Source organism: Fistularia commersonii, chromosome 5 (genome assembly GCF_037954325.1).
Source record: "Fistularia commersonii isolate RoL2024-O1a breed Wild chromosome 5, RoL_Fcom_v1.0, whole genome shotgun sequence".
Classification (NCBI taxonomy): Eukaryota; Metazoa; Chordata; class Actinopteri; order Syngnathiformes; family Fistulariidae; genus Fistularia; species Fistularia commersonii.
In genome coordinates this window covers 1708839-1735078 of record NC_141288.1, presented here as the reverse complement: position 1 = coordinate 1735078, position 26240 = coordinate 1708839, and the positions used below count along the sequence as shown (strand labels likewise).

General features: G+C 51.6%; 1 protein-coding gene across 9 annotated transcripts in view; it reads right to left on the bottom strand.

Annotated features, from left to right (window-relative positions):
* Positions 1-26240, bottom strand: part of magi2a (membrane associated guanylate kinase, WW and PDZ domain containing 2a) — a 144129-nt gene that overhangs the window by 82883 nt on the left and 35006 nt on the right. For all 9 annotated transcript variants that reach the window (XM_086146330.1, XM_086146321.1, XM_086146322.1 and 6 more), the window contains exon 2: positions 14311-14427. In XM_086146330.1, coding sequence (XP_086002456.1) covers positions 14311-14427 — 117 coding nt within the window. The remainder of the gene's footprint in view (positions 1-14310; positions 14428-26240) is intronic.

Sequence of the window (26240 nt, the reverse complement as noted above, 5' to 3'; positions counted from 1 at the left end):
TTCAGTCGAGGTTTGATTAACCTCGGATTTAAGAGAAAACAGAATGGATTCACAGAGTTGGACAGCGGCGTTAGCCGTTCTTCTATTCATCCACAGACACGCTGGAAGTAAATACGAAGTTATAGCGAGCCGGGAAAAGCAGACACGGGATTGGCTCTCCTCAGAATGCCTAACGAGTCCTTTCTGTCTGAAGGAGCAGGAAGAAAGAAGCTTCACATTCTTCCAGCCGCCGCCGCCAAACTTCAATATCGCTTTTCCTCTTCGCGGCGCCGCTCGACTGCATCGAGCTCACAACCCACCAAAAAATAAAAAATAATAAAATAAAATCACGAAACGCCACGGCGTCCTCCGCCCCCTCCCCCGCACGCTGCCAATTAAATCTGTTTCCATTTGTTTTGATTTCTTCGCCGCGACACGTTCACAAATTAACACCTCACGCTGCAGTTCAGCGGCACTTTGTGTCAATCTTCGCTTCTTTGCTTTTTCCCCCGTCTTCGCCCTCCTCTTCTCCCGGGAGTTTTGCTTTAAATTTTCCAGCTTTAGCCGTAAAATATAACATCTCAACCACACCGTCATCAAAAATCCACCAAACCGCGTGTTTTCGGACGAACCCGCTCCCGTCGAAGGGGAGGAAAATCCCGTCCGCCATCTTTAATTTCACCGCGTCCGTCAGCCCTTTATGGTTGTCGTCTTCCTGTCACGGCGAATCACGGCGGCTGACATCCGGACGCTATCGTTTGTTTTCGCATTTCTGTCGGCGGCGGCGAGCCCTCGGGGGTCTTCATTAAGATGTCGCGATACAGCGGCGGCTCTTAAGAAGACAAAGAAGAAGCCGCCCGAATTCCAAGAGGAAACAGAGAAGTGGTGGCAGTTCAGTCCAGACATTAGCTTACATTTAGCTACAATGTTTAGCTACATTAAGCTAGTTTGCACCACTTTACCTCAGTTGAAGAAATCTCATTTTGGATCAACTTCCGACTTCTAACTGAGGAAAAAACTCTGGAAAAAACAACATGGTGAACTACTCTTCTTCTGCGCCGTCAGTGACGTGATGCTAAAGGTCGCTGTGAAAATGATTTTTTTACAAGAGGCCTTACGAGTGACCTGAATGGTGACGATAACTTGAAATTACAGTCCGTTATAAAAGGCAGTAAATGACATTTCCCGATGAGCTGCTGCTGGTTAGCAGAATAATAAACAACGCAAACAAAATCGTCGTTCTCTGAACCTTCACAAACATGAAAAAGGTGTTTAGCTGCATGCTAAAGCTATGACATTGATCAACTTTAGGCAAAAACAAAATGGGCCTTTTTATTAGCATTTTAACTGCTGCGGAGTTCAACAAATACTCCTTAGTAAACCGTCTGTCCGAATAAAGATTTGAAAGCAGCATTTGTTGGTGTGCAAAGCTTTAGAAAAAAAAAACCCTGTTGGTTTTGCGGTTTTGCTAGCAAAATATCTGACGACCTTCATCAGAAAAGTCTTTGTATCCTATTATTATTATTATTATTATTATTCCATGTTTGGCCATGTAGTGACGATTCAAATCGTAATCCTTCACCTTTGGCTTCTGTGCAAAAATATTTAGCGGTCCGTGGCTTGTTGGCGTTCGGCAGTATTTGCCGCGAGCTGACAACTGGCTAGCATCAATCTTCATAGATGTCTAAATGTAAAAACAAAACGGCTACGCTTTCTAAATGAAAGCAACACACTTGCATAAAATTAACAGAATAAATGTTTTTTATTTCGTTCACGCTCTGATTGACCTCCCGCGGGCCGTGAAATGCCCACGTCTGCGGAAGAAGGAGAAGCTAAACTGGTGCGACTCCTCCGGTCAGACAAAAAAAAAAAAAAAAAAAAAACTTCCCGGAAATAAAATAAACCTTTAACGACGGCGAGACGACTTGTGAGGTTGGTGAGATGCGGCGAGGTCTGGCGGAGTCAAACGGCTCGGCGGAGAGCGGCCAGGAGGCGCTTATTGATCGGCGGATCCCGTTCAAAGCCGAGCTTTCCCCCGTCCTCTTTACTTTTGGCGCGGCGTCTATATTTTCAATTAGCGGCGCGTGCAGCGGGTTTGAGGGAGAGGGGTATTTATTGACAATACCCGACGCGTACCAGGAGAGACACTAGCTATAATCCCATTAATCAGCGTAATTAGCTCGTAATTGGCTCTCATCGAGTCCCCGCGCCGTCAGTCAACGATATATCTGGAATCTTTGTCGAGGGTTTTTCGGCTTTTCCGGCGAAGGAACAAGCTTGGCCGGCGAGGAGGGGGTTCGGGCGCCGCCGCGGTACGATCTGTCCATCCCGTTGGATCTAAAACCGTCGCCTTGTTCTTAAGCTCCGCCCACCCAACCGAAATATAAGCTACATTCAGCTGCAGCTAGCTAACGGTCAAACAAGAAGAACATTTGACGAGACGATCGATGTCGTCGTGACGACCAGGGAACGTGGAAAGGGTCGCCTCTGAAGCTGATGAAACGCGCGGCGAGGAAACGGGGAGGTAATGCAAAGTAAAACCGATTCCGAGCAGGTAGCGGGTAGCGGGTAGCGGCTAGCGGCTAGCGGCTAGCGGGTGGCGGGGCGTGCACTGCGGCAGATTACGGCGCGCCTGAAAGACAGGGCGTTCTGGGCCGCCAGGAAAACCTGCTCAGACGAACGCTGGCGGCGGGTCGGAGACCGAATTCAATCACCTGGCAAACGCGGGAGTGTGTATCCGAGTGTGTAGCGGCGGGAAAGTGTGTGCGACGGAGGGCTGCGAGGGGGGCGGACGTGCTCGCCTCGCTCCGGCGGCCGGCGTCTGCTCCCCCGAGGGGAACCGGTACTCCGATTCTTGGCGCTCGCAGGACGTGGCGGCCGGGGACGCTCAAGCCAGGGATTCGTAATCCAGCTGTTTAATTTCAACATTAGCCGTGAATGCTAATCATCTTGAATGTCACGGCTGTCCGACTCCCAGTTTGGCATCTTATTTTCAGATGACGACGGGATCCGGCGTGTTTTTGGCTGCTCTTTCTCCCGATTTTCTAAACGTACAAATCTTTATCTCAACGCTGAATGTAGTTTTACATCCTCAAATTGACACCTTGAGGAGAAAAAAAAAAGGAAAGAAAAAAAAAAAGCACAGCATGACATCAAGCGTGAAATAAATCCCTTGTTGTCTCTTCGTTCAGAACGCGGCGGCAGGACGAGCGGATTGCGTTCCCGCGATCCGGGGGTGAAAATCAGACTGTCAAAACAACAAAAAGAAATGAAAACAATTCTATCTGAGTGCTTGTTACAGTATTTCCCAGCAACCAGTGACTCGTCCTGACAGCTCACACACACACACACACACACACCTGCCGGGGGGTGAGTGTGTGTGCTGGTGAAGGCGAAGCCTTGCTGCACTGGAGGGGTTTACTGGAAGAGGTTGGTTAATTGCCCCATCGTCTTCCATGGCGATGGCTGTGACTCCATGCCGTCATGCGACAAACTCGGGTGTACAGGAAGTACTCGGACTACTTGCCGGACTCTTCGCCCCTTCATCATATACTTGAAAAACTTCCCTCAATACTCAAAGAGAGTACAAGGCCTCTTCTGCAATTTGACCACTTAAGGACGGATCTCCAAGCCGAGGCCCGGAAACCATACGTGAACGTTAGCGTGAACGTTGAGAGCGACGCAATTATCACAATCTGTAAAAGATCTGCTTTCTTTAGGACTGTTTCTGGTTCTTCCCTTCCTTACAGACGATTCTAACATCGGAAAATACCCCGAAAATAAACAAACTGAATCGGCGGAGATGCGACGTGCCCTTGTAGCCGCAGCAGAAACTCAAGCTAAGCTAATCAAAATCCCCGAAACAGAAAGTCATGACTAGCGTGGTGGTACCACGCCTGAGCCGTTCATCTTCTGAAACTTGAAACTTCTTACGAGCATACCGTTAGTCTGCAGCCTGTCTGAGAGGTTAGGGTTAAGGTTAGGGTGCTTGAAACTTCTTGCGAGCATACCGTTGGTCTGCAGCCTGTCTGAGAGGTTAGAGTTAGGGCTAGGGTAAGGGTGCTTGAAACTTCTTGCAAGCATACCGTTGGTCTGCAGCCTGTCTGAGCGGTGCTTTCTGTCCCAGAAAATTAGCCTTTTACAAAGAACGCGAAGGCCGCTGAAGGCAAAGCGGCAGCCAATCGCGGCACGAAACACAGCGGTGGCCAGAATTCACTGGCCACTGGCTTGAAGTGAACACAGGTAGTCCACCTGGAAAGATCCACAAGACGTGGAGAAAGGGAGCTGTAGATGCGCCCGACCGGAGTTCACATCTAAGAGCAAATTAATTGTGTAAAAGTAAACAAGTCGATAGTGTTCAAGCCTATAAAGTCTAGAAAGAACACCGGTGGAAAAACTCTCAGTGGAACCCCAATGATAAAGATCTGCGACCCAATCGAATTCCTCCAGACAAAGCAATAATTATTAATAGATTTGTCATGAATTAATTATCTCACAGCAAACCTAGACGGGTGGAGTTGCTCATTAAACCTGAAATAGGACTTGACAACAACGTGTCCGTTTGTCCTCGTTGCCTGACCGCGTTGGGTCGCGGCAGGTCGACTCCGCCCCGCTAACCCGACGGTTTTCGGAAGAAGTCGTCACACATCGGTCCAGATCTTTCACTTTCAAAGCCCGTGGCTGTATTTCGGTAATCCTACTTCGAACTTCGAGCGACTTCTTGTCAAATCTTTTTGGGCACAACCTTTCGCCCGAATCTTGCACCATAAGACAGAATAGCTTGCACAGAGCAGGCCCGTCTCCACCCTCCAAAACACCCGGAAAGATCCGCCACCGGTACCAGACCCCGGTAACTAACACTTGTGATCCAACGGGTTTGTTTCAAATTTGGAGAATTTCAGCTCCTAACAAGTCCCCTCAAGTTGTACCTTTGCTTCCACCAAGTCGCCCTCCCCATTCACACGACCCCCTTCGATCTGGTTTCTACAAAACAACTCTCCCATTTCCAGACCAAGCCATCGCAACTTAAGACCCCCGACTCTGGCGATTATATTCACAAACTCCCCGCGGTCCATTCGAACCGAAGAAGCTTCTCATATGAGAGGTGACACATCTTCAAGAGAAGAGAATCAAGTCCATTTGCGAAGAGAAGAAGAGTCGAAAAAGAATTAACCATGACCTTGATGACTGAGAACCTCCGCAGACAACTCTTCCTCCTCCTCATCTTTGGCTCACAATGAAACCTCCTCCCTGTTTCATCCCAGGGCTGGAACTCGAGTTAAATCACACAGGTGACCTTTATAGCAAAGGGTTTACACGTCCCTGTCAGTACATCATCTCTTTTCTTATAAAGGAAAAATCACCTCCCCCCAGGCGGTGAACTTTCAGGGGATTTTTTTTATTTTTAAGCCTCTGCTTGAAATTTATATGTACAAATTGAAAAAGGCGTGTAAATTGAGTCCATGTGTACATTCGGGTACTAAGCTATCAAGGCTAGTTTGAAAAACATGAACAAGTAACCGCCTCGCACTCGGGGGTGTCCGCTCGTCAGCAACAACGCGCAAAGAAAGGAAGACCGCGCGAAGTCGTGGTGACGACTCGGTTGGTGGTGAATAAACGATGGCGACGGCACAATGTGGTGGTTCAGATTGGTGAATGGACTCCACTCATATGGTACCTTCATTGCCTTGGCGGTTGCCTATGTTGAAGTACTCGGGTCTGCAAGCCAGCCATCGGGGCTTTGAACATCCTTTCAAAGACGACATGAAACGCAAGACACAAGAGGAAAGGGAAGAGGAACTTAATATTTACACATGGGTGGGATCTCTTTTGGGTTTCCGTATGCCCTCAGGGAGAGGCGCTCGGCCGAAGTACCCACTGCATTGCATCATGCTTTTATTTTGGAATAAAACAACCCGGCATCTTACGAATGAATCCTACGTTTTTTGTTTTTTTTTTTTACCACAAGCATCGGGTTTCTTATGAAATATCTTGAAAATGGTGGGACTCCGTCAGCGCAGAACCCAGGACCAAAATAGGGCTTTCTTTTAAGCCTCCGTAGGCCGAACTCCCCTCCCCGGTATTCCCTTCTTAATCTGCTCCTTTTCCTCCTCGCTTTAGCATCCGGGGAGGGGACGATTACTCGACGGCCGCGGTAATTAAATGAGTAGCGGCTGAAGATTAATGCGGCTAAGACAAGAGAAATGTGACAGTGAGAGCGTCTCTGATGAGGAGGACCCCGGGGATGCCCCTTCCTCTGGTCTCCGGCCTCGCGGGCTGCTCGGGTCTGTGCCGGAATCACCCACTGAGTCATCGCGAAGCCGTGTGGATTAGGGCTGGGAGGGGGCGGCGACGTAGGCGGCTGCCGGTGTCGGCGAGGGAAAGCTTTAGACGGTTGTAACAAAACCGGCTCTCCAGGAACCGGCAGCCTGAATCCGCCGCCGACTCAAAGTCACCGATTCAGGATTAACGCGACAAGGAAATGTTAGGTACAACTTTGACTTTGAGTAGCAATCGGAGTAGAAATCTTTGAACCTTTGTGTGCCGACGCGAACCCCACGAAAGGACGGCGTGAGGCGCCTTCCTGAGTTTCTGTCTATTTTAAACAACTGGCGCTGTGCTTGACAAATATTGAACCAGAGCTCTGCAGAAGACAGAAAAGCAAAAAGCATTTTTCTTTTTTCACTGAGATTGATATCGATGTCGGACAACATCGACGTACGTCAGAACCAACTGAGGCCTCGGCCGAGGAGAACTGTCTTTCGAATCCCGTGGGGTGGGGCTGGAAGGTTGCTGGTAGACGGAGGGCAGTGCCAAGACAAGAGCCAAATGTTCCTTCAATCCAAATACCGCGCGCACAAACAGACTGAATTCAGGTCAAGTTATCTGCAGTAACCCGTCTTCTGTACAGCCACTGCACAAAAGGATGGACCGACACAAGAGAGCTGCCTCCACGGGTCAGGACTCCACTGTCTACCTCCATCTGAAGTACAAGGGCCACTCCTTTGAGGAGTCTTCTGGCTGAAGAAGACAGGCGGTTTGTTAGAGGAGTCAAAGACGACATCTTTCTCAAACTGGAGACTTTCACTGAACAGAAGAGGAGGTGTTTGACAAGACCTTTCACCGACATGGAACACTGTGCTGAGATCCGTGCCAAGGCAGATCAACACACATACCTGTAAATCCAACCGCACCCTGCAACTCACCCGGAGAGGTCAACAACCCAAACCGGGACTCTCATTGGAGCCTCTGCTTGGGTGAACTAATGGTCTTCTTTCATTGTACGCAATCTACACGTTAGCCTGAAGACTACCTGTTCGGACTCCAACTCTAGTGAGTCCAAAGAATTTGTACCTTTGTTCCCCAAAGAACAAAACAAACTCAGTCAACCTTGTTGCCGCACAACACTCATTACCTCTCTGGCGGTGCTACTTCCTCCGCCACATTTAAATCCACAGCCACGAGCCAACTGTTGGTTGAAGGTAGGGGATGTCTCGCGATTGAGCGATCGCGATGTGCAGGGCTCATTTGGTGTTCAGATATGAGACAAGCTCTAACAGGAACAGGGAACATGTTGCCTCAAGGCACTTTCAACAAACTACCCTTTAGGTTTTCGGGTTTTTTTTTTCCCACACGGTAAACAGATTCAAATCTTTCCAAAACTTTGCGCTTTGGTTGCCCGGAGAGAAGCCCCTGCAACTAAAAGGATAAGGTTCGTTTTTGTCCTAAAAGCATCTATCGATTTTTCTTTGCCGCTCCGCGGCTGTGGGCAGTCGTACACTGTCTTTGAAAACTTTTCGGGCGGAAACAAACAAACAAAACCGACAACCACAAAAAAACTGGCGAGCCTCGATCTGATTGGAGATCACGCCAAGAGACATGGGATCCTGACGAGCTTTTAGCGATCGGTCCAATTTGGGAAAGGAACCCCTCCGGCGGCGTGACCTTCAGAACACAGATCGGTGCTGTTTACCCAACAGAAGCAATCCCGCCGACTGATGAATGTCCATTAATCGCGTTACGCTTCTGCCGATTACATCTTCGATACAAGCGCGATGACATGATTAAGGTGTTTACATGGCGGCGGCGTAATTACAGCGCGCCCTGCGTCTAATGATGACCAAATTAACAGGGCAGGAGTGAATGTAGACTAATTGTAATGCAGTTTTTGCTTCTCATGTGGGCAGATCTGCAGAGGAGGGAGGGACTGCGACTTGTTGGAAAAGAAAAGACCCCTTCGGGACGAAGGTCACGGGTACCGAAGCGGCGGGTGTAGTTTCTGACCGGCGACGGACACTTTTGAAGGGCGAGGAGTCCGTCATAAACCGATAGTAGCAGACCTGCGTTGTAAAGCTCTATCCAGACAAGCTGGAGCAACTGGGAGGGGGTTCAGCGTCTTGACAAAAGACACGTTGTGTTGCAGACAATGGGGCGCGTCTGATTCTCAAGAAAGAGAGGTAGTTACAAGGAAGGACCAGCTAACCGTTTGCATTTGTCCCATTAACCGCCAGCCAACAGTGAGTTAATCAGTCAATCAATTAAATTAGGAGTACAACAATTTGCGTAAGGGTCATGGTCGGGCTACCTGTCTGGTTGAACAGTAACTCGAAGACGTCGAGGTGTGAAAGAGAGGGTCAATAGTTGTATGTCCGTGTATGTGGTGATCAATCCAGGATGAGTTCCGCCTGTCGCCCAATCACAGCGGGGATAGGCCCCGTCACCCCGTGCGACCCTAAGTACAGGATCAATAAGATGGGCGAAATCTAATCACACTGTTCATGCATCTCTGCCATCCCGCCCAACTCACACGGACATTAACATTTCATCCCTGCTTTCTCATTTTACTGCGTTACCAGTTCGGTTAAGGTCAGACGCCACGTTGGGTTCAGCTTTGGCGAACCGAAGCAGTGGCTCAGTGCCGTCAAGATATCGACGAGGTACTAAAGAGACAGCTTTCTTGTACTCCGTGACTTGTTAAATGGTATTCTTTGCGTTCACTTCTACTTGAGGTCACTTCTTTTCTCATTGAAGCTAATCATGATGACCAAAGTAGCCAGTGGTTACTCCCTGCAGGGTACTGCTGCAAAAGTAGTTTCAAAGAGACTCGGGGTGTTGGAGTGAGTGGTGAAGGAGTTGTGAGTGTGACCAACCCCTTCCCCCCCACCTCAAAAACCTGAACCCCCCCCACCTACCATTAACAAGGTGCGAGCATACAAGTCTAGTATTTAAACTACATGTTCTACAATTGAACATAGACTCAGCAGTTCGGCAGAGCATTTCATGCATCATGAATGTATGAGTTTCCCTTCTCCTGAGCCCTTCAGGATCCAAATGGTTCACGCCCTTTTTTTATCGTTTTTTTTTCTAGTCACGCTCTCCTCCACCCCACCCCCGCTGTCTGCTGAACCCCATTTAAAATCCATTAAGACCTGCGTTTCCTCTAAGTGACTGTCAGCGAGTCGTGCATTCGGCCGCTCAGACGGTGGTTACGAATGTGGCTGTTGTGGGAGGAGGTGGCCGTTGAGGTGGGGGTGAAAAAGAGGCGGTGGGTTGGGTCGACAAACACAACGTGGTCGGAGCTCTTAACGAAACCGATTTCTCTCCATGGTTGTCCGATGCCCCTTGACAGGCGTCTAAAGGGGGGCTTAATTGCACTCGTCCACGCCGTCGAGGAGGGAAGGTTCAAGTGCTCTGGACACGAATCCACTTTTCAACAGTCGCATCAAATGGTTTTGAGGTTTTCTTTCTTTTGTTTTTTCTGCGACTCATTGAATGGCGCCGGCAAGCGTGGCCCCGCGCCTATATGTTGGGCGCGCAACCAACGTATGCCCCTAATGTCAGACGCTAACATCCCCCGACTCATCGACCGCCTTGAATTTTACCTCTTCCGGCTCATTGACGCCGTTATGTGAAGAAGACGTTCAGGCGGCTCCTCGCAGATGATGAAGGACCATCGGATCCACAACCCCTTCCTCCGTCTGAAGCATCTGGCTTAATCACTAGAACCTCACAAAACCTGAGGAACCACAGCGGAACCGAAGGCAGTACAATTCCGGTATGTCCGTCCACAGTGCCACCACATTCCGGCGTGAAAGAAAGCGTCTGGAGAAGGTCTGTGTTGCGATTGGCTGAGCCACCTGTCCATCGAGTCAGTGATGCAAATCCGGCGAGAGAACAGAAGCCCTCGGTGTCGGGCGGTAACAAGACGGGCCTCCACAGGAGCTCCATGCCCTGGTGAAGGTCACCAAAATAAGTTTATAATTTATCCTTTATTAATCCCTCGTGGGGAAAGTCAATTGCAATGAACCCATCATGGATGAACCATGAACAGTAGGCTACCGTCCACTAGCGCCGAGGGAGCAGTCAGGGGTTCAGTGTCTCGCTCAGCAACACATGGACACACTAGGAGGGGCCGCGGATCCAACCATGTATGCTCGGTTCCAAAGACGACTACCTTTGTTTCCATAGTCTACCTCCTGCGCCACGCCGCCCCCCTAGTTTCCCTTCCTGTCTGCGGTCACCTTGGTTCGACCCCTCCGTCACTTGGTTGTGACGCCAAACGGGGAGCGACTCGGCCGGCGTCATGTGACCAGATCGCCGGCGGGCCACCGGACGGATCCGTCTGCCCGACGCCGTCACCGCACTGATTGATAGAGGACGGCGATGGAGGAAAGTGTGTGTGTGGTCTGTCTGACGAAGGCCAATTAGGGAGCAAGTTTCACACCTCTGCTGTCGTCGCGTCTGCGCGCCTCATCTGCCCGCGGCCGTCGAGCGTCACGTCGCGCTTTCCACCCGACGGGTCCACATCTGCGTCCTCCCACCTCGCCGGCTCCACGCCGCGGATTCACGAAAACCCTCGCCGCTCATTTCGTTCCGCCGGGCGAAAACGGGGGTGCGATGGGGGGGGGGCGGAAAGTGGGCTGAGAGTTTAAGGACTGGAAGCCTTTGACGCAGGCGGGGAGTGGAAACCGTTACCATGGAAACCCCACCCTGCCTCCGACGAGTAAGACGGGAGGAAAAAAAAAAAAAAAGAGGGAGGGAGGAGTGAATGGAGGGATGAGAGAAAGGGAGCTTTTGATTAAAGGTATCGCTCCGATCTCGCTCACCTCCGCATGGAGTCGATAGAAGACAAAGAGCTGCTGTGTACGCGCCGCCTTCAAAATCCAGACCTTCTACCCATTCGTCTTTATCCCAGCCTCGGACGCAGCCGCCCGCCGCCCCCCTCCAAAAAACTCTCGGGGCACCTCGGCGGCGCCGGCAGCTCCGGAGTTTGTAAGGGTTTGCTTCATGATAAATGAAGGGGCGCCGGGGAGTTGTTACTCTCTTTATTATCCTTCTAATTACCGTCATCCATCAGACATCTGGCTATCAAACAGAAATACAGACATGTGACAAACCAGGGTTGCAGCCCATCAAATCTGAGGTGAAGACAATCGGGTGTGTTTAACCCTGTGGCGCCGGTTCTTGAAGGAACTCGGGAACGTGGCTGACACTAATTAACGGTAAAAGGAAAGAAAACAGATGAAGTGATAAGTTGAGTCGGAGTTGGGGGTGTCTTGAGGGGGGGCTGCACTTCCGTCGGGACGCCGTGGGATCTCGCGATGATCAAACCGACGCCGCCGGACGGACAGATGGACGCGCAGGCTCTCCCTCTCATTAGTAAACACCCTCGGTGGCCGCCTGGACCAACGAGGCGACTCCGCTCCCCCTTCCGCCCCGCCGTCGCCGGCATATGTTGTTTGCGCTGTCGCGTAGCGGCTAAATCGGGCGGTCGCTCGTAAAAGCGAGTTGACAGAGACACAGGAGACAAATGTGGGGAAATCCAATCACACCGTCCATAAACCTCGGCCCTCCGGCGGCGGACGCTCCGCCTCTGCAAGACCGCCAGCCCCGCCCAGCTCACCAAGAAAGTCACATTTTCATATCTGGTATCTCATTTTACTGCGTTATCTGTCGGACACCATGTTGGGGTCAGCTTTGGTGAACCAAAGCGGTCGCTCAATGCCGTTAGGATACGGACAAGGTACTAAAGTGAGTACTTTCTGCGACTTGTTAGATGGTATTCTTTCCGTTCACTTCTACTTGAGGTCACTTCTTTCCTGATTAAAGGTAACCATGTTTCTCCAGCCATCGTACACTGGGTTCTTCCGCCAAAGTAGTTTCAAAAAGACTCGGAGTGTTGGAGTAAGGGGTGCAGGAGTCGTGAATGTGACCGCCCCCCCCCCCCCCCCCCCCCCCAAAAAAACCTGAACCCCCTGTGAGCATACAAGTAGGGAGTCTAGTATTTAAACTACAACCCCAGAATCCCCGAGGCCCCCCCTCACCTGCCATCAACGAGGTGCGAGCATACATGTCTTAAAATCTAGTCTTTAAACTACATGTTCCCAAGCTGAACATGGACTTGACAGTTCAGATATTGCCCCCCCCCCACACCTCCCTCATACCCCTCCAGGCCCTGGTATCTCCCTGTACCAAATCTCAGTGGATTAGCAGACGATAGGCCAGATTACACTTCAGCTCATGCTATTAGCGCTCTGACCTTGGAGTCCGACCAGGAAATTCTGTCAGCGGCACCCCTCCCCCTTCCCCCCTACCGCCCCCACCCCCTCACCCCCGCCGTTCACCCGGAGTGCCAGTAACCCTGTCCGTCAATGCACCCGCCCAACCCGACCCCCACCCTTCCCGGGAACAGGGTCCATTCTTTACAGCCCAATTGTTAAGTTTGATTTACAAGCAATGAAATGCTCGGTGTCAGTCACTCCTAAGTCTCTTGTCTCCTTCCCTGGACCCTCTACGTGGCCCGAATACCCCCCACCTGAAGATGGGTTCAAAGCCTTCATTCGAGGGTTTTGTAGTCTTTCTTCCGTTTCAGGACTACAACTCGATCAGAATCCGGCGACCAGGTGCTCAGTCCCACAGCGACTCCGTCACCCTTTGGATTCTTTCCGCTCCGCCGACCGAGCTCCGCGATCGAGGGCGCAGGCACCTTGGGCGCCGTTCGTTCCGGCCCACCCCTTTTCTGCACCTCCGTCCAGCCATCAATCATCCTGTCAGCTGGCAACTGCCGTTATTTACCGCGCGACCTTTAAGACGACGCCCTGCTATCTGAGCATCAGAAACCACACCGTGCCGTTGGCGCTCTCCGGGGAAGGGACTCGGGGAATATCTTGCATCCAAGAACCTTACCTAAGATCAAGTCTTCCTCTCGGTACCATCGAGGCCCATTAACGCACCAGTTAACATCTCCCTCTTCTTCCTCTCTCCCTGCACCAGCTTAGGTTCACTCCATTTACTTATGAGGTTATCATGTCTGCGGCCGTCCTGCCGAGGCCTGTCGCCTTTTGTCTCCCTCCCTTCTCTATTCATTCGCCAATTTGTTCTCGCTCCGAGCCGGCCCCCGCCTTCCGACTCCGGAGCTCCCTCTGACGCCGTCCCCGCAAATCCATCGTAGGAGGAGGAGGAGGAGGGCTTCATTGTTTCTCCTGTTGTGTTCTGCTCGGAGAGAACGGGGGGAAAAATGGCTGGGGTGAAAAATCTGTCTTCCCCCGGCTTTAAGCGAGAACAGCCCCTCCATTAAGGATTCTGGGGAGTGTTAGCCGTGGGGCGGCGGGGATCTTGCGGCGCAGCTAGGCTAACGCGGCGCTAACGCGGACGCTCGGATGCACACGGACGGACCCCTTTGATCGTCGCAGCCTTCTGGATGACTCAAATGAAACCCTCCCAGACCCTCCAGAGTCTTGTGTCATTTGATAAAACGCTCAGTTGCTGGGATGTTGGTGTAGCTCAAAGGGTCAACGGGCCTGACGCCAACCAACCTGGACCGGCCGCCCCGACTCCACCCCATGTCAGGGGCCCGACCATGATCTCCACGGCGACCCCGGACTGGATCCGGTCAGAGACGACCTCTGAGAAACCGACAGACGGAAGTATCTGGAGAGCGAAAGGCAGAAAACAGCACCTTTCGGGTTTTCACCAAATTCCAGGTGCTTTCTTTGGACATTTCCGGATTCTGACTCCAATGAAGTCGTAAACTTTGCAATCGACATCACTGAAGTAAAGTCAAACAAAGCCAGAGACGGATTCTTTGGATGCTCGGCATCTACGTGACGTGACGCCTTAGCACCGCAATGCTGAAACTCCAGACACCAACCCAACTCGCCGTCCTCAGAAGCCTCTCCAGTCCACTGAAGAGCGGAGGTATGAACCCGCAGAGCTGGCTGTCAATCTCCACACCCGGACGGGCAATAACGCAACTTGTCATCGACTCGTCGACCGGCATCCGGGGGGATCCGGAGCATACCACTCAGAGGTGAGAAGAAAGAGAAGACTCACAGGGGACCGTGCGGAGGTAGAGGTTGTCCCGAATGATCTGCTGCAACTCGTGGTCCACTGATCCTTTCTGGAAGCGCAGGTTGAGGTAGTGGCACAGGTCCTTGTCGATCACGCCCCCTGGAGGAAGAAGAAGGACAGCGATGAAGAATCGGACCTAGCTCACCTGATCTGTGGGAGTACAGACCCCAACAAGGAAACTGGGGTGCGTTACCAGATGGACGGGTGCAAAAAAATAAGAGATTCGAAGACCCCCAACCACCACTTGATCCCAGTCCAAGGAGATGTGAGCGACCCTGAGTTCCTGCCGGAGTCCCCAAAAGCTCTGCCAACAAACAAGGGGTGCACCAATGGGGGGAGGGGGGTTGACGCATCTTCAAAAGACGAGACGGTACTGGTGGTGGAGTCTCTTACTTCCGTTCTCCATCCCCTCCATCTCCTGGTTCTCAGGATACATCTCCACTCCATCTCCACTCATGGAAGTGGAGGTTCAAACCCAAGGGGGGGCAGGAAGCTACAAGAAGCTTCAACTTGACCCCCTCCTTCAGTCACACTCCATCCAACCGCTGCCACACACTCATATAATCACATTTCAGGTGGAGGCGGGGACAAGAGATGGTGTGTGTGTGTGTGTGTGTGTGTGTGTGTGTGTGTGTGTGACTGACGCTGCTTAAGGGATTCCGCACGGTGCCGTTCCGAGTCACACACCGCCGCCGGGTGCGGGAAAGGAGTGAGGACACGCACTCACTCACGCACGCGCGCGCGCGCACACACACACACACACGAACGACGTATTGGAAAGACAAACCGCAAGCATCCGGTTACTCCGCCGTTCAACCGGCGAGTTTGGAAGTTTCCGGTCATATCGGTGTGTGTGCGTGTGTGTGTGTATGTGCGCGCGCGCGTGTGTGTTTGGCGGGAGGTGGTCAGTTAGCTGGTGTGTCAGCAGTGTGTGCTAGACAGTTCACCAGACACACACACACACACACACACACAAACATCGAACTAATTCACTTGATTTTCAAAGCGAATCGGGAAACGACAAACCTGTTCCGCATGTGCGTGCGTGCGTGTGTGTGTGTGTGTGTGTGCGCGTGTCAAAGAAACACCGGACGTTTCAACGTTTGCACGCGCAGAGAAACCCGAATCATGAACCGCACGCCGCAAGGGGTGAGCGAGGACGTCGCGTGCACAAACACACGCACAGACACGCACACATGCACAGCTTTTAACGGCGCCTCTTTACCGGTGAGTCTCCGGTGCTCGGCGGTTCTTCCTCCTCTTCCTCCACAGCCGTGATCTCCTCTGCCGGTTCTCACCTGCCGGACCCCCCCCCCCCCCCTTCCGGTTCCAACTGTACAGTCCAAGTCCCTGCGCCCCCCCCCCCCCTCCCCAGCACACGCACACGCACACTAACGGAACTCTTATTTGTCCTCAACCGAAACCTGGCGCACGAGAAGCCGGAGCACCTCCGTCTGTGCCGAAATGAAAGGGGGAGGGGGGAGGGGGGGGGGGTAGAGGAGGGGACTGGAAGGCGCGTGTGCGTGAGTGTGCGCGTGAGTGTGTGTGTTGATGGGAGGGCAAGCGTTGAAGCGGCGAGGATTCAGAGCACTGAGATCATCTTCCTTCTCAGATCCCTCCAGACTTGTATGCCCGACAGCTCCCCCTCTTGCCACAGGGAGCATTACACCTGTGCCCCCCCCCAGATAAACCCCACCCCCCCGACCACCACCAGCCGCCCCTCCTCACCCCCCTTTGGCTTGCGGCGCCTACATGACCTGGCTACAACCTCCTCGCCTGGTGGGACTACCCGCCTCTCCATCAGGACTCCCTCCGTCCCTGTCGGGGTGTTTTGGTTGGCTGATGAGGTCACGGGTCAATCAAAGATGGATGTAATGAGCGACAACTGGTGGCAGCCGAACAGATTCCTCATCCTGGAAGGTCTGTTAGCTTGTTGCCAGACCCACCCAGGAGTGAGCCGCCAAAGAAGGGGCAGGGAGGCAGAACCCCTTGATGGTGTGAACTTTGCACTTAAAGGGACATCACGCCGGAGAATGTTGTGAGGACGGGAACTGATGAAAACAAAGCAAGAAGCTGCTCTTTGCGGAGTCAAGATGGCGTCCAGATTTAGAGAGCTACACCCCAGCTGCAGGCGCCAGTGTCCGCCTTCTTCAATATCCAAGTTCAGCGTCTCCATGCAGTTGTTCTTGGTTCTGGGTCGGGCGTCCCGGCTCGCAGCCTCGCTGCTGATTTGCCAATTCGCCGCTCACCCGGGGAAATGGGACGTATCGATCCTTTCCTGCCGCGGTGGCGCCTGCAGAGCAGCTGTGACCCAGATACGGAGTCGAGGCTCGCCGGGCCTCGCTGCTGCTCAAATCAGGCTCGGCGAACAGAAGGTTCCTACTGTAAAACTTTAGTCAAAAAAAGGGTACGTAGCTGGAGAGGTCTTGCCTTAGAATGGGGTCCATCAAAGCATAAATCAAAGCACAAATCGGGGTAACGGTGGGGCGGGAATTCGGGGTTACAGCCAAGAATTCAGGAAGGTGTGAAGTCGGCCAGTGGTGGTAGCACAACAACGAGAAAACACTTCGACGGCAGCTGCAACTCGAGGGGCCACTCATGCCCACACTTGGGTCCAGGAGGTGCTAGCATGTGCTCACACATGGTACATCCCGGCATCTCCTGAATCTCAGCACTTCCTAGTTTTGATGTTCTCTCCTTGACGTCGACTCAAGGCGTCAGGAGCACGGCAGGGAAATTCCAACGCCGACGCCACCAGCCTGTGGCGTAGTCGGAGCCACTAAACGGCCGTGACGGGTGTGTTCCCATGCGGATGGGAAGATACAAATTGTTGTTGCTCGGTGCAAGAGGAGGAGAAACCATAAATGCTCAGCAGGTGTGGTGTAACCCCCCCCCTCCCTCCGCCTCTCTTCGGGGGAGGCGAACAGCCTGTGCGGAGTCAACAAAGACAAAAAAAGAGCAAGGAGCAGCTGGCTCCGCTGGGGGAATGGAAGCGCAGTCACAGCTATCCGCCTCCTGCCCGGGAATAACAGCGGCGGAGTTCATGGAGGCTTCCGGCGGCACACGTCAGGACAGGTGAAGCTCACCACGGGGGAAGTCGGCCCCCCGGAACAGATACAAAGCTACAGCTTTGAATGGACACTTTGTAGACGTTCGCGATCAGATGTCTTCCTGTGCGGGAGACTTGGCTGGAAGTTAGCGAGGAGTCGTATGTCATCTGTCGCTAGCAAATCATGCTAGCAAAATGAATGAAGGGGTGGAGGGGAATCTCCCAGAGAACGGGGGGAATGACCTCCCTTTTTCCAGGAGGCTAAGGATCTCCTCCAGACTACCTGGAACGGGAAACACACCAGGAGCTGTTGCAGAGCCTGTAGACTGTCCCGGCGGCGCTCTGCATCATCATGCTCCTCCGGAAACTGTCAGCTGTTCCATGAAGTATTGTGGACCAAATCAACTCATTCATTCATTCATTCATTATCTGTATGGCTGAAGCTGCAACCAGGGTCACTGGGTGAGAGCATGAGTTCACTCTGGACCACATGGAGAAGCATACAACTATTCAACCCTGTCATTCACAAAGACATACGACTGTCTGGACAACTAAGGGTCTCCAAAAGACCCTCCAACATGTTACTGGACCATGGGAGGAACCAGGAGGAACCCCATGCAGACACATGGAGAACATGAATACTCCACACAAAGAGCCAACTTGTGGGAATCCATCCAGGGACCTTCTTGCGGTGAGGAGGAGGTGCGAACCACTGCGCCGCCACCTTATCAAGTTCGGGGAACAAGACAAGGGAGTGCGGTCACTGTCGAGGTTCAACGAACCAGGAAGGGTCAAACCCGAGTCACATCCATTTCAAGTCGTCTTCACCAGAATTGCGTCTAATTTGTCAAAACAATGGAGAGGGTCCTCAGGTCTGCTAACGCTGGTTTGGCCCTCAGAAGTAATACCTTTGATTCTTCATCTGGCGAGGAGTTTCTCTCCGACGACTGAGCAAAACTTGGTGGCAAAGCTGCAACGACCCCCGCGACACAAAGTCACAGGGAACAGAACTCATGGAGGCGTGTAAGAGATATTAAAGATTCCGAGATGATCAATAATCCAATCCGCCCGCCGAAGGCGATTCTCCAATCACTTGTCCAACCTTGTGGAACAACGGAGGAGAACATGACAAGAAGCAAAGTCCGCGGGGGGACGTTTCAATCGATAATCTGATGCGGCTGTCGCAGGAAGTGAGAAACAGCCACCTCGGACGGACGTCTTTGACGTCACGGGAACGTCCGGGTGGGCGGCGATACCGGCTCGCAGAGCGTGACTAGAGCACAAGGACAAACACGCCATTCACAGCGGTCCAAAGCCAGATGTTCAAAGGTGACAAGACGCTCGGCACCAAAAGGGCTCTCCAGAAATGGTCAAAAGAGTTCTTCCGAATAGTACGTGTCCGATTCGGCGCGCTTCAATGTTAGCGCTGACGCCGAGCGCTCACTTCCTACGTTTGAGGAAGTCGCCTCCAACCACCGCGGTGACGTTAGCATTAGCCACAGTGGCTTAGATACTTGTATGCTCAGTTGCGAGTTTCCAAACACTAGTTTTGTGGTGAGATCTCGCCCCCGAGCCGCGCCAAAACACCAAGCTACGTTACGTCAACTCCGGCGCCGACACCGCGCAAACAACACACCAATATGAACGCCAACTCGTGATTTCACAGCACGCCCACGTCGAGGTCAGCGGAAAAGGACGAGCGAGCCGAAAGTCCGGTCTGCGAGGTCTCCGGGTGAAGTGCCAGAACTTTTTATATCATCTGTAAAACAAAGTTTGAAAGAGCAAAAAGAAAACCTGGAGAGATGTGTGTGTGTGTTTACGGTTAGTAAAAGCCAGCAGTGGCGGGTGTGTGTCAACTGGCTCCGAAGGTACCTGCCAGCACATATGTAGCCTCTTTGTGTGCTCACACACACACACACACACACACACACACACACTGGTGAACTCAGAGGGAGCCCCGGCAGACATCTGTCGGGATAATCAGACTAATTAAAAGATCAGGATGGGCTCGAAAAACCTCGCCAGTTTCAGCAAACACACACACACACACACACACACACACACTCAGCACCGCGTCGATCAGTCCTCAGTGAAGGTTCGTGAAGCCGACTCGGCGGCGAACGTGGTCCAATCGGACCAGACAACGGGATGGAAGCACCAGTTCGACTGACGGAGGGTTTTATTTTGAAAATCAACCTCCTTCCGACGCAGGAAGTGGAAGTTCTTGTTCCTGGTCTTGGATCAGGTGGTCCGGCGGCCATCTTGTAGCGGGAGCGCTAGCGGCTACGTCCACGGGAGTGGAAGCCCATCCCATAATCGTTGTGTCGGCGCCGGAGTCGCCCGCTATTCCGGGTTATTCAACCATCATGTGACCGGCTTCGCTGCAGTCAGGTGGGTGGGCGGAGCCAATCCCAGCGAGGGGCGGGGTTCCCCCTGGACCAATCACGGGGCCACATATAGAAACGTGCAACTATTCACCCTACCATCCGTGATAGACACTGATAGTCATCATTACAGTGTTATTAGTGTGTTATTACAATTTTTAATTGGGTCGATCGCATGAATCTTCAGCTCAAATGGTGTCACGTTACTGCTGGATTTCAATTGTTAAAAAAAAAACAATGATTGAAAAGGTGAATTTGTCTTGGATTAATGAGCAGACAAATAAGCTGTGCTGCCACCGCGGTGTTTTGTTTTTTTTTTGTTTTTTTTTTCCATTTTCACACAGGCAGCAATTATAAAAACTCCTGGGTGATGCGTTCAAGGGCCTGCAGGAAGCCGGGGTTTTAGCAAATGAAAGCTTTTCAACATCCAGGATAAGACGACCCGCGACCTGCAGGAGGACATTTACCAAACTCCACCTGCTGAGCTCTGGAAGCCATTGTCCAATGTCCTTGAGTCCTAGCCTGGTCCCTCCACCCTGGGACCAGAGAAAAGACACCTCCGGTCAAAACCAACAGACAAAAAAAAAAAAAAAAAAGTATAAAAATGCATTACATTTTGTCGCCATGATTATATAGTTGCTACATGTAATTATAATATTGTCAGAAATACTGTACTGGACTATAGGGCGCACCTGAATATAAGCCGCGCCGCCTAAAAATCAGTAAATAAATATATGAGTTCATATAGAGGCTGCGTTTGTCCATAACCTACAGTTGTTTTTGTTTACTTTTAATTAAATATATAGCAGTAACATCCACAAATATGTAATAGAAATGCCCCCCCCCCCCAAAAAAAAAAAACAGTGCTTGTAACACGGCTGATAAAAAAGATGATTTATAATAATGGGAACACTTAAACAACACAATGTAACTCCAAGTCAATCACACTTGTGTGAAATCAAGTATCTAATAAAAACATTTCATTCATTCAGATATAGGATGTGTTATTTTGGTGTTCCCTTTATTTTTTTGAGGAGCGTTAATAACATTCGTCCTCCTATCTCGGTCGTCCTCCTGCGCGCTAAAACCGCTAAAGTCGTCGTCGTCTTCGGTGTCGGAATTGAACGGCCTCTGAATTTCACGCTAATTTCATCGGTCGGATGTGACGAGGCTAAATGTTTTGACGGCGTGAAACTCGTTAGCCCAAAAAAAAAAAAAAAATCCATAAATTAGCCGCAAGCGTGCGAGGAAAGTAGCGGCTCGCGAGCCATATTTGGCTCTTCCGACAATTTTGAGTTGAAAAAGGACAAAAATCAGTCTGGAACTGATATTTAAAATACTTGTGGTATTTCTTCATAGTACTGTGTCATTTTAAAGTAAACAGAAATAAGTTTTGAAGATAAATTTCCCGGGTCGGGAACCAATGGCTTCGTCGTAAAGGTGAAGAAATTAATTTCAGATAGTCAACTAGTTTATCCGCGTCAACTAACGGAAAAGACGGCGAAAAGAAAAAAGACGATGACGGACGGTGGAATTTGCATTTGGACCTGCGGTACGTCTGATATGCTGTGATAAAACTGCATCCATGAAACGGTCAAATATAAAGCTGCAATTTCAACAAATCCATGCGGCACCAGAGGTCGCATTAAAAGTAAGACGTATTTAATTTATTTAAAAATACTACATTAGAAAAATTTGGCTTTTATGGCTCTCCCGGTCAAGAAGCTTCCCGATCCCTGTTCTAAGGTGTAGTCTACCTTAGTGGACTACAAGTATCTTGGAGTCGTCACATACACATATATTTTTACATACCTTTAACTTTCTTTATTTCTTTCTTCCCCATCTTGACTGTTCTTTTTATTTTCATTTTCCACTTTTGGATTCTTGATTGAGTTCTATATTGATCTCAATCTGACTCCGTAGCAACAGCCGCTTTCAACAAAAAAACAATTTCCCCCCCCTCGGGGGATCGCTAAGGTTTTCTGATTTTGATTCGGATTCCGATTCACGAAGGTGTAGAACCGCTCTATTATCGTTAGCAACAAATTTCAGGGAAGCGACGTGGTTCGCCTCCGGACAAAAAACAGGAACCCCGATTCGCTGTCAAGGAAGGTCAGGAAAGAAATAGTATTTCTGCTCATTATATTCCGTCAATGAACAATCTAATTACAAGAAATGGCGGCGATCTGTTGCCGTTTCCTCCTCTAGCGCCCCTCCACCCTTCCAGGACTCCAAAAATGCCTCCTTCTGGGTTTCACTTTCAATCACTCCAACTTTATTTGTATGGCACCTGGCGGGGGCGCAACGACCTTTCAATCACAGATCAAGCGTGAAGGGAGGCGCGGCGTCCCGAGTGCCGTTTGATGGAGCAGCCTCCGCCGCCGCCGCCGCGCCCGGACTCGGCGGGGACGTCAGATCTAATCCGACCGCCACTTGCTCAGTTACAAATACATCATGCCGGATTTCCTGCTACTTTGCTTCTCGCGATTTAAGGCCGCCGCTAACGGCGACGGCTGCCGTTTATTGTCTCGGGTCCCGGATCTACGCCTTCCCCGCCTCCGAAAGGCTTCCCTTCCTCCGTTCCCCCGATGGCACTAAAAACTCCCGCCTCCCGGCAATAACACGTCCAATAAAAACTCCATTTCGGCCCTCTGACAGCTCCACGCCGCCTTCCTCTACGTCCCCATCTTGCGGACCATTTATCTTCCACCGCTCCGGCGCCTGGCGGGTTGTTTCCAGCCGGGATATTTTGGGGTGTAAGGGGCCACCACATTGGGAGGGCACGATTCTGTCAGACGTTATTGGACCTTTCACTGGTAGAACATCATCACGGGTCAATAGTTTGGGTGTAGAAATACATCAAATCATGTTTGCAGATGACATTGCGATATATCGGAAAGACAAGGAGCAGGTGGAGGACAATCTAGAGAGACGGCGGTATGTCCTGGACTGGAGAAGGATGGAGGAATGCTGCACCAGGACCATGAGAGGGACCCGAGTGGAAACGGCGAGGCTACAGGGGACTGGAGATAAAGAAGGCGGAGGTTTTAAGTACTAAGGGTCAACGCAACCATGGAGATGAGGTGGGGGAATGCGGACCAGCAGGTTGGAGAAAAGCATTGGGGCGATCAACAAGAATGAAAGGAAGGTGTAGAAGATGGAGGTAGAGGCAGCCATGTCATCTGGTTTTGGAGACACTTAGGAGAAGACAGGAGGCAGAGCTGGAGGCAGCAGAGATGAAGATCTGGAGGCTCCTCTGGAGATTAAAGTGATACTGAGATGTTTCTTGGGAGGGTAGGATGGTGAAGACCAGGGTAGAAGGATGCTGAGGTTGGAATTGCCAGGCAGGAGGTCTGGAGGAAGGCCAGAGGGGAGGATTATGGATTGCAAGGAAGAGGACAGGAACTTTGAGGACGTAGGGTTAGATGGAGGCAGATGATTGGCTGTGGGGACCCGTGAAGGGAGCAGCCCAAAGGAAAAGAAGGAGATATATGGAGTCCCGCTTGAGCGTCGAGAGATTCTGAGAACAGGTGATCCGATTCAGCTGATTTAGCTTAGCAAAGCTAACGTCTCACCGAGCTAACGATGTTTGCAAACACGGTGAGATGAGCTCAACTTCGACCGGCGAATCCGTGGGTTTGACGGAGAAGTCATTGAAGTGAGAAGCATACAAGTCTGAAAGAGGGTAGTAACTATGAGAAGACTTCCAGCCCTGATTAAATCAGGACATTTTACAGGATACTTAATGCACGAGGCGTGTGAACAAAAGTACTTTCACCGAATTACCAAAAAGTACATTAAAAGTATCAACGGCATTTTGCTGCTCTTTGACCTCCAAATCTTCGCTCCCACAGGTCTGACGCTGCCATTGTTCGCCCCCTCCCTCCGCCCTCGGGGACGATGCGATGCTCAACATTTTACTTCGCCCTTGTCTCGGGAAAAATATCACGATGTTCTACGAACCGACAACAACGAAGCAAAGTCACAACGCTTTATGGAAGCGATGGGAGGCGTTCGCTCCAGGTAGACCCCGGCGGGCAGGAGGTGTGGAGCGATCCGTCACCGTGGCGTTTACTGCGCCGACATCTCAAAAAGCTACTCGCTGGGGGAAAAACAAGCCCTTGACGTAAATCTGGGAGGACCGGTGAGAAGACGTGTCGGCGATTAGCGGCAGATGTTAGCTGACGGCGCTTTGGTAGAAAGTACAGCGTCTTGGAAAGCTAACAGGTGGAGATGAATGAAGGGGTAATAATGGCGAAAAGGCCACTGGGGAGGAAAGCGGAAGGGGCGTCGGCGGCCTCCAGTCAACGTTGGCGCTGAGGCGGCGCCAACGCGTCCAAGAGGGTGTAAAATTGCTTCGTCTCGCCTGAGCGGCGCATCGACGGTACATGCTAATGTCACCGTGGTGGGAAGTCGACTCGAGGGGGCGGGGGAGGGCTTACTCACCACCGCGAGGATCCATCTCCTAAAACAAAAAGGTCATTTGGCTGAAACGCCGGCGCCGTTTGAAGGCACAAAGATTTTCATTCCCTCAAAGGGACGCAAGCAGAGGCTTTCAGGCTTGCAAGCTCGCCGCGCGGACAGGCTCGATGCTTCGCAATTTTGTTGCCTTGACAACGATATTACCTCGGTCACGGCGAGGCAAGCGCTCACGGAGCGAGTGACGGCGAATCTCAGCCGGCGGTACGACTCGTTCGCCGGCCTCCGGAGGGCAGCGGGGAACCGGGAGGACGAGGCGGAACCACTTCTGATCGCAGAAGGGGCGCGATCAGGTGAACACCCGACCCCGTTAGCAGGGCGAGCGAGCGCTAACCTGATTGGCGCCGCTATCCCAGACACTTTATCTGCTCCAAGGGGCGGACAAAGAAGCAACGCTGAAGGTTGAGGCTATCGGGATCGGACCTGCGACCCGCGCCATCTGGACGCCACCACTGCCTCCCCTTCGAACGGCAGATTAATACCAGGTTATCGGCCCTCACTCTGAATTAGCGGCACGTCCTCTACCTTCGTATCTGTTCCCAGTGACCCCACCTCTTCTGCCGACCGCCTGGGGAAATACACTACGCACCATATCTATGCTAACCGCGCCACGACATACGCGGTAATTACAATATAAATTGACTGATTTAATATTTAATGCTCGTCATGGGGGCCTCCATTGATTCAGGCCACGCCGCCGCACACGAACTGATAGCGGCGCTCATCAGATAAGTAACGCAAACATGTAGCGCCGAGCTTCACGCGCCACCTCCGCCGCGGTGGCAGCCGTGACGGATGGCGCGTCGGAGGCGGGTTTCGGTATCAATCAAATATCAATCGGATATTAATCAAAAGGAAAGAGATTAAAACGTGGACTGCTGTGATTTGAGGGGCCGTCAAAGTCCGTGCACTCCCGCGGCGTTAGCATCTAGCTAATGAACGTAAGCTAGAGTCAGCCATATTGAAGTAGCTGATGAGTCCCCAAGGTGAGCGATGGGCCAATCGGGCGGCACGCGGGGAAACAAGGCTTCTTTGGCGATTATTGATAGCTAATGGCTATGTAAGGTAACAACTGAGCGCGCTCCCCTGCTAAAAAAACGCCGCCGCCGCCGCCGCCATGCTTCTCATCACACCTTGCTGAGGCCGCCGTCTAATTGAAATAACCCAATAATCAGGGCTCTGGAGGGCCGCTGTGTGCTGAGGTGATGGAGTCTGATGGAAGAATGATTAAAAAACGTTGGCGCTGAAACGCACGGCGAGCGACTTGCGCTCTTCGCTATGTTTATTCGTGTTGGCAGAGATGAATTATGGGATGTGAAATGGCGGCGGCGGCGGCGACAGCTCTGGTACCTTTTAGTTTCCTGGCGGTTGAAAAGGTATTCAATGTAAATGTTTCTCCAGCAAATGAAACAGGGTAATGCTGTCTATGTGTGTGTGTGTGTGTGTGTGTGTGTGTGTGTTTGTGTTTGTGTGTGCGCTGCTGAATATTCCTTTTCAATTATGTTTTAATGAACTGTGACAGCGAGAGGCTCTGAGGGGAATTGTCGATGAAATGTTTGCCTGAAATTTAATTTTAAAGAGGTGTGTGTGTGTGTGTGTGTGTGTGTGTGTGTGTGTGTGTAAGGGTGGGGTGGGGAGGCGTACAGAGATGTTGACTGTCCAGTGTCGCACACACACACACACACACACACACACACACTCTGCAGTAAGAGATATCTATCAAGCCTTTTTTCACACAGCTCAGGTTTAAAGAGATTTACACCCCGCGTTTAAAGCCCAGAATTTGGGGGCGGAGCCTTTGGGGGCGTGGCCTTTGGGGGCGGGGCTGGTCTTTGCAACCCCCGGAGTCACCGTGAGCCTCCATTGCTGCTGCCATGCGTGCCGTTCAGCAACCTTTCGCGATGTTAGCTTTTAGCATCCGAGGCCTTGGAGTTGTATTTTGGACAACGCAAATTTGGGGGCGGAGCCTTTGGGGGCTTGGCCTTTGGGGGCGGGGCTTG